Below are 9,028 nucleotides of genomic sequence, written 5' to 3'. Positions count from 1 at the left end.
GCTGAGGATTTGGCCTCCAGCCTCCCCTCGGTGGCTGTTATCAGTACATTTTAGTTTTTTAATTAGGTGCTGGTATTATACTGCACAGTGCTCCTAAACTGTAAGAAATCACCTGAAACAAATGGGATATCTTATACACACATCTTCAATCTTCCAAAGTGGCCAATGGAATGACACTACATGGATACATCCCAAAGCAGTGGAAGGAGATAATTGAAACTTAACAAAGATCCTACTATTGTTTCCTCTTTTCGACCCATAACTCTAATGTCCTGTCTTTGGAAAATGTTTGGATGCATACTGAAAAACTGGCTTGAATGGTGGCTGGAGGCACACCATCTTATACGCAGGGAGCAGTTTGGATTCCGCCATGCTAGATCAACCATTGATGCTGTGACCATACTCCTAACCTAAGGTGGATACGAGAATCTCTGGATCATAAGAGTATTCTTATTACATCTTTTCTAGATTGCATTGATGCATTTGATACTGTTTATGTGTCAGTCCTGGTACAAAAGCTGGGAGCCTTGAGTATCCCTTATTATCTTATCACTGTTCTCTACAAATTTTCTTACATGCAGAACTACTTATATCAAAATTTGGGAACTGTATTGCATCAGGTACAAGTACTCCCCAAGGTGAAGTATTGATCCCTCTACTCTGCATTCTTTATAAACAGGACTTTATATTCAATATTGGCCTTTACATCAGATCCATTACATATGCTGATGATGCATTTCTATATTTGTTACATACTATCTCCCATGAAATGGAACATATGGCCAGCTCTCTCCAACATTTTGACATCGTCTGGGCCTGTGGCCCCTTTGAGTCCGATATGCCACCGTCCAAAAACCACCATCTAACTAAGCATCTGGCTTGTGGGGTCATAATTAACACTACAGCATCTGTAGCATTCTGTGAAGAAATCTTTGCTTGCTATTAATGTGGAATACGGAGTACCAGACTTGCTTATGGCTGCAACGGAAACGTAGGCCAATATTCGTTGCGATCAGTTACACATTATATGCCTTAGTTTCATCTTTAAAAATATTATCTTTCAAGTCTTACATTTGCCAAAAATTAAAGGTGAGGTAAGTATGTGGAAAATCATGTTGACGTCACCAGGCTGTCCCTCCGTCGTTGATTTATGCCCGGCTGCCCAGCTGCTCTAGGTAGAGAAGGGTTTGGCCAGATTATTGGTCCGGGAGGAACCAGCTCGAATACGTAATTATTCAAAGCCTGTGTTAGCAGAATGTCTTTTTTATTCGCACAGGGACTCTACATGGGGCTGGCCCGGCTCCGCCTGCGACAGTCTGAAGCTTTGAGCGGCAACGCAAGTATTGTTCACCTGCTCCACCACTGACACACTGTCCTGCACAAACTATTTATAACACTGAAAATCTAACTCTAAACCCATATATGTACAAACTAAGTGGGAAAGAGAGATGACTGTTCCTTGGTAAAGCGTGCGGTCCTATCATTGGCCTCTCCCCATCCCATGCTAACGTGCCGGTAATTCGCAGTCTATCCTGTCGCTGTCCACGTGCCGCGATTGGCCCGTGCCTGCTGCTTGACCTATTGAGCCAATGACGCTGCCCGACCGAGCTCGTTCCCAGACCAGGGCACTATCCCCAGTAGTCTGGAAAGTCGTTGCTGCTCCCTACGTCACAACGCCGTCGTCCACTTAGGCGCTGCCCGCCTCGGCGTCCTGCGTGGCACGTCTGTCCAGGGGCGTAGCCAGGGGGGGGTTTTAGGGGTTCAAACCCCCCCCTTAGCACCAAATATTTAATTAAATTTCTTATTCATCACTCAAACAAATTTCATATTAAAAATTAATAAAATTTTTACCATTACAATATTTAAATTTAAGTACCGAAAAATGCTAAAATAGCACTATTTTACACCTTAAAATCCAAATTTTTCCGGGGGAGGACCCCCGGACCACCCGCTTTAATAGGGGGGGGGGGGGAGGAGCATGCTTCATAACACCCCCCATACACAAATCCTGGCTACGCTACTGCGTCTGTCCACTGTGAAGGCCTGTCGGGGACTGCCGGTCGGGCGCGCGACTAACTCTCTCCCCCCTCCCTCGCGGCTCGGGTCGCCCCTGACGTGTCGCAAGCGGGAGACCGTGACGCGGTCGCCCAGTGAACAATGATTAACACAATCCCTTAAATATTAATAAAAACACTATAAAAAGGAATTAACAAAGAATATTTACAGAACGATTACAATTATTTATTAATACGATTATTTACACAACCTCCGAATCTTCTCAAAGGAAATTCCTCTTCGGCCGTTGGCCCCCCTAACGCGCGTGTCTTCTCCCCCCGGCTCTAGGCGACCTGCACTGCACAATACGGCGCTCTCGCCACACAGGGCAGGAGAAGGCGTTGGCGTGGCATAACGGGCTGCGGAAGCTAGGTAGACACTTGGGTCGACGTCAACGTATGTGGAAATAATATTTGCATAAAAGCAAATAATATGAGATTATATACGTTTTTATTAAATAGTTTTGAAAATGAAATTTGAACAGTTAACATTAATTTATGAACATGGATTTTATACTATTTCCTGTGAATTGTGTAAGGAATTTAAAAAAAAATGAACACTAATGAATGTATTAAAAATAGCATTTCAACTATAATAATAAAAACAACAGTACTAAATTCAAATTAAAATAGCCCGCCACGGTGACAGTAGAACGAAGTTCGTAAACCTACTAGATCACACTACCAGTATGAGAATGAGTTGGAAAACGGTAGGTGGCAGAACAGTCGTGCAGTATATTTATTGGAACATTAATAAACCGTTGTCTTACTCTACAGCGTCATAGATAAGGATGTTGTTTTTATAAAGCACTATGTTTTGAGTAATGATTTTGTGTGCACATGTTGGAATCTTCTGTTAATGTTGTGAAATTACACGATCACCCTTCCATTGTCAACCAGTGCTGTGAATTACTTAACTCTGAATGGCCAAGAAGCATAAATTCAAGGTAGGTAACAATTACGACAGTTTTAAGGTTAAGTACGTTCGTCATTGTACAGAGACAAGTCATTCCACGTAACGCTGACAAATTCCATCCCGGTTTTTTTTACATCGAAATGTGCAATTATACAATAAAAATTAAATTAGAACTTCAGCACAGTAAACATGAGTGGCAGAAAGCGGGATGCTGTACGGCTTTTATTTTAACATGCTGAGAACCAAAATAACTAACTGCTTTCTAGGAATATGTGTGTCATATCCACATAAACTCTGTGGCGTGTCCCGAACATGCCAGATTAGAGATTTTAGTGTAGTATTTTTTTTTTTCTCCAGAAAAGTTCATGCCATTTACATCTGATTTTCTTAATGTTATCTGATATTATGGGATTAAGGTAGCATTTCAAACCAATAATACTAATCACCCCGATGTAGTGCTCTCAAATGTCCCACTTGCTGTGCAGGTGTGCCACTCTCCGTACATCTCGGGACGAGTTGCCAACATGCTTTTGCCTGGTCCAGTCTGACCAGGTGATAGGGCACGCCAAGCTGTCGCCTCTCCTCAGCCACCCTGGTAGCTGCACCGTTCACTCAGGTATGCTCTTCGTGCTGGGACTCTGTTGGACCTGGTCCAAGTTTCCAGATATCCATGCTCTCAAGTGTATGCATGAGTGTTCAGGGCCTCATCGTATAAAATATCATCCTTGTATTATAAAATTTTAATGTTTTATGAACCTTAACAAACAGTCGCAAAAATGTCAGTAGTATTTAGACAGGCCCATCTGTGATAACATCATTCAAAGGCTAGGCCTGCTACCAAGCCTAAAAAATCTTATTTTGCAATTTATTTCTTGCTCTTTATATGTTTGGTGTATTATTACCCTTCACCTTACACCTCGTAAAAACTGTCTGCTCTTTCTTTGCACATGGTAGTTGTCTTGGAGTAGCAGCTGACCTTTAAAAACCTGAATTATAACAATTGTGTGGTTGGTTATTCAAATTTTGCTTACTTATGCCTCACAAGATCTAGGAACTGACACTTAATATTTTTTGGCATGACACTCAACAAAAATTTATTACAGAGAAATATTAAATGTAGAATCAGACCTGAGTGTTGTCGCACTTATTGTTCTGTGCCAAATTAATTTTCAGATGAGTGGGCATGTGTTGTACAACTATCTCTCTCACACACACTACACATCCCCTCTCCCTCTAAAAGTCACTCACCCCCATAAGACGTGTTTTCATATAGGTTGTTAATACTCTATATATAGGTAGGCCAACAAAAAGTTTCCATTTCTGTGAGTGTTATTTAATAGAAATAGGTAATAATGGTTTAGCATGAAATGTTGGTGGTTAATGTTTAGTTATTATTACTTATTTATTGTGGATTTTGATTGCCAGGCAAACAGTTAGGGAACCTTTACTGCTGACACTATACAAAAACAAAAACTACTGTCACAGAACAACTGACACACACATTCATAACTATACTAATAAACATATTTATGTATGTGATTGTCAGGTGTAAATGTACCTTATACTGCATGTATGTTCCTTGGCTGAACATCAAGATAGTTCAAACCTATTTTATTAAACTTCTGTAATCCAATAAATAAAAAAAAATAAGGTCTGCACTTCTTCCCACAAATACATCCATTGCCCGTGATTTTCTTGCATGTGTCTTCAAAATAAATTTTTTTGTAATGCATGTGAGACTTGGCGAGTATATTTCAAATATAAACTCAATTTGGCCATGAATTCACCCAACACCTTTGTATTTTGTGCTGCAGTGTTAATCCACCCAGGACACAGGAAGAAAGGTTTAGGCAGGCTGTTAATGGAGAAATGTGAAGAGTATGCAACAAGGTATGTACACTTCCACATCAAGCTAACGCCTAACCCTTTTCATCATACCTTGCACGAATGAATCTAGAGCGGGGGCAGAAAGGGCAGTCATATTTTGTGCTGGACAGTGAATATGTTTAGGGTTTAGGTAGTATGTATGTCAGTGAAAGTAAGTTAAGTTTCTGTACGTTTTGTTTTCTCAAATCACCAAATTTTTTTTGCTGTATTGTGAATTATCTGGAACAGTGTGTTGTGGTCGGAAGATGGCAGCCTTTGAGCTTATGTGAATTTTCGGTTTAAGGATAATAAAAAGTAGTAAAAATCAGTCGTTCTCCAGAGGCTTTATTTTTATCATGAATCGTTTAAAGCAACATTTTTATGGAATTTAAACATTATTAATGAACTCAACAAATTCAAGTGTTTTTATGTACAGTATACGCCCGATTATCCGCGAAATTAAGTGGCAGGGCCACCGCGGATAGTGAAAATCGCAGATAATCCACAAAAGAGCCGAAAATGGGAAACAAAAAAGGAATCATTAATTTCAACTTAAAAATCTAAAAATTTATGTACACTAAAAGTTACAGTTAATAGTAAAAATTATTAAATGATGCTAAAATGTTATTATTTTACTGAATATTTAACATACAATACATTTCAGTGATGTAATCATAAAAGTGCTTGGTAATTACTCCCTAACAAGGATACAGTACTGTACGTATGCAGAGACTTCATTAGACACTAAAAAAGCACAACTCTTTAAATTTCTTTTTGGAAAAATCAGTCACTTGTTTTTGTTTCTTCTTTGGAAACATATTTTCTTAATTCTAGATAGAATTTCCGCAACATAAGTTTTTCAGCCAACTGTGCATCGTCGTCTTGTTCCTCTAAATAGTGAAGCAGTCAGACGACGCTGCTTCGTGAGTCATCTGCGCCTTCGCACTGGGCTCGCCTGTGGCAGTTTTACTGTATACTGCACACAATACACTCGTCAGTAGAGTTCAGAATTGCTCACTTGTAATAAATTCCAGATTTACATATGTGCTGTATTTTTTCGTAGCATGCGCGGATAATAGGGAGTTTACTGTATTTGCAATTCACACCAATTTTTAGCTAGCTGGGAGGTCTAGGTTGTAACAATCTCCAATGCAAGTTTTAACATTGTGGAGGTGCACAGTTGGAAGTGTGCTCCAACTGTCACCTGTATCATGGAGGAATCGAGATTTAGGGTCGTGCTTCTGTTGGTAGCACTGTAGCTGTGTAAATATCATAGTAAGAACTCCTATGTGTATTAGAATATGAGCATGGTGTACAGTAAGTCCTCGGTTTACGTCGGGGTTACGTTCCTGAAAACCGCGACGTAAATAGAAACGACGCAAAATGAGCCATGTTTCATGCCACCCACCGGCCACGGCCCAAGGTCGGCCGGAAGCGCTGGCATACAGACGTGACAACGGGCAATTTTATCAGCAAATGACAACCGACAGCGTGGGAAACAAGTCCAACTAGTACTTCTCAGCTTTATAGAATGGTTATTTAACCAGCTGCTTTATTACCTTTATTGATTGAAATATAAAAACAGATATATAGTACATACTGTACGTAAGAGCAGGAAGCGTCCCTCATGATGTATGATAAGATAAGGCGGTGAACGTGTAGCTTACGCTACATAGCATAAATTAACTACCGAAGGAAACAAAGAATTATAAACGAATTATATACGGTGTTTTGGTTAAAATAAATATTTACGGTCATTGTAAACGACGTTATTGTGAATCGGCGACAACTTTAATTGAAACATGAGTACTCAAACATTAGCGACGTTAATCCGAAACAACGTAAATCGGTACGACTAGGACTTACTGTATTTTATTGCACATGTAGAACAAATTACATGTGTTTTTCTGGTTTTTGAACTTGTCTGTTGTACAGGTATATTCTATTAGTCAGCTGTAAACTCCTGAAACTCATGTACCTACGTTAAACTTCCTACTGCCCAACGTTGTAATGGCAAAATATTTGATAAGTATAGTCTTAATAAGCGCCAGCACATCAAATGTAAATCTCGAATGCAAGTGATTTATAAATAAACTGGCTTAGATATTCTATCATTTATTAAATTAAGTTATCAGAGTAATAATTATCTTTCAAATCAAATTTCACAATATAGTTACCTTTTGAGCCCTGCAGAGCTATTTTATGGAGAACTATAAATACTAATAGGTAATTGGTCTCAATAACATTCAAATGGTACTTATGTATTGGACTGCTAGCTAACGACTTACAAATTGGATTTTTTAATGCACAATTTAAGTTTAACACTTATTATAAAATTATCCTTGGACTAGCTAGCATTGTATTGGATTTTACAGCTTTTTTAATTAACAGAAATACAAAGTTGACCAATGTGTAAATTTTCTTTTAAAGACATTTTCAAACCTTATAACCTTTACCTGTTAGTCTTCGTTGCCGCTGTGTACCACTTATGAAATGTAGTCAGTGCTAGTTGGTATCATTCATGTTTGGTTACGTTGATGCCTGTAGAGAGTGCATGCACGTAGTTGAATATCTATATCAATAGCTCACCAATTGCATGCAATCCACATGCTCTGTGTAGTGCTGAACTAACTACATTTGATCACCTGCTTTCTTTCTTTTTTAGTATGTACTACAATAGTTATGTGTCAGTTCTATGACTTATTGATTTAAATTGTTTGGTGTACTTTTGTATAGGTACTCTGCTTTTTAAATAAATCCGCTATCATGAATAGCTTTATCTTAACAAATTTTTGTTGTATAAAAATCGCATCTCTACTTTCTAAACTTGATTTTAGTAAAAAAATGTGTGATGACTATGAGATTTTGATTTCCCTTAAACAACAGATACTGCCACCAAATAAGCCTTAACCTTATTGAAGTGATTCAGCATTAAGATTCAACAGTAAAAATTTCATTACAAAATTCTTTTATTGAACATGGTGTTGAATATGTATAGGCTATCTCTCTATAGTATTTTGAACGCTGTTTTATCTCTACATTTCAATGTTGACTAAGGATTATCAAAATGATAATGCATATTTTTTAAGTTGTCATTATTTCTTCTTATGACTATAAATTACAAGTATTAGAAAGTTTGGTTTGGCCCACCAAAATGCGTATTACATCCCCATGATGTTCGCAAAAGTTTATAAATAGATTAATCACACGGGTCCGCCATATTTTTTAGATTTCTGAGACTTCCACAGATAGCAGCACCGTGTTAAGGGATGCATTTCCGTTCCTTTCACAAAATTACTTCTACCAACGCTGTGCACTGAGAGCTAAGATGTTTACACATCAAAAACAGTTATCAATCACCACAATGTTTTCGGTAAGGGTTTAGAGGGCAGCCCTTCTCACTGAATATACTTGTTGGTCCGTGTTTCAGTGTAGGCATCCACACAATCTATCTATCAACGGATGACCAGCAAGGCTTCTATGCTGCATTGGGCTACGCGAAGTGTGAACCATTTTCCATCTACGGTTCCAGCCCAATCCATGGGCGTGACACCAACTCAGATATCAACAAGAATGACTGTTCAGAGGAAGCTAAATTAAAAACAGTAGAGAATCTAGCTCCAGGTCCAACTACAGCCGAGAAACCGCCACCACCACCCCCACCTCCTCCCTCTCTAAAGCCCCATGCATATGCTGCAAGCGCACACAAAACTTTCATGAGGAAAATTCTCAAAAAGGAAAAATAAACCAGTTGTGCCTTTAATTTTAATGCTTGGCTTAGTAAATCACATCCAAGCATTAAGAGTACATTATGTTTCATAATGTGAAAATAGTATAAACATTATTTGTGAAAACTTCAAATGTACACCAGTTATGGTAAAAATAATTTTCCTTGCGCGTTTGAACTGTTCACAAAGTAGATACCAGACAGAAAGAACCCTGGTCTTTTCCTTTTGTCTACCTCCGAGTGGTATCACCCCTGTGTGTGAACATGAAGTACTGGATGCACCATGACAACATGCAAGTGCATTGGAGATCTTTCTTTCCCCACCATTTTCCCTTTAAACCTCGTCCTATAATAAATCTTCCTGAACACAGCTGCCATTCAGTTCTTAATCTGTGCTTTTAGTCAGTGACGGCAAAGCATGATGAACCAGTCAGGGATAAGTTGGACTAGCACACTAAGGTTTCC

At 38.8% G+C, this 9,028-nt stretch overlaps 1 protein-coding gene across 1 annotated transcript; it reads left to right on the top strand.

Moving 5' to 3' along the window:
* The first annotated feature begins 2,711 nt into the window (after positions 1 to 2,711).
* On the top strand, positions 2,712 to 8,933 carry LOC134535991 (N-alpha-acetyltransferase 80). The gene is made up of 4 exons (XM_063375473.1): positions 2,712 to 3,001; positions 3,456 to 3,586; positions 4,785 to 4,860; positions 8,267 to 8,933. Exons 1-4 carry the CDS (start codon positions 2,895 to 2,897, stop codon positions 8,580 to 8,582), a joined length of 630 nt encoding a protein of 209 aa, XP_063231543.1. The 5' UTR covers positions 2,712 to 2,894; the 3' UTR covers positions 8,583 to 8,933.
* The last annotated feature ends 95 nt before the right edge of the window (positions 8,934 to 9,028 follow it).

The sequence above is a fragment of the Bacillus rossius genome, chromosome 10 (genome assembly GCF_032445375.1).
Source record: "Bacillus rossius redtenbacheri isolate Brsri chromosome 10, Brsri_v3, whole genome shotgun sequence".
NCBI classification, from domain to species: Eukaryota; Metazoa; Arthropoda; class Insecta; order Phasmatodea; family Bacillidae; genus Bacillus; species Bacillus rossius.
Note: the sequence above shows the minus strand (reverse complement) of the source record. Positions and strands in the feature narration are given on the sequence as shown.

Excerpts from the sequence above, each read along its gene's own strand:
- LOC134535991 (XM_063375473.1), top strand. The coding sequence starts at position 2,895 with ATGTTGGAATCTTCTGTTAATGTTGTGAAATTACACGATCACCCTTCC. Across the intron at positions 3,587-4,784 it reads TAGCTGCACCGTTCACTCAG|TGTTAATCCACCCAGGACAC; the intron begins GTATGCTCTTCG and ends TTTGTGCTGCAG. Across the intron at positions 4,861-8,266 it reads TGTGAAGAGTATGCAACAAG|TGTAGGCATCCACACAATCT; the intron begins GTATGTACACTT and ends TCCGTGTTTCAG.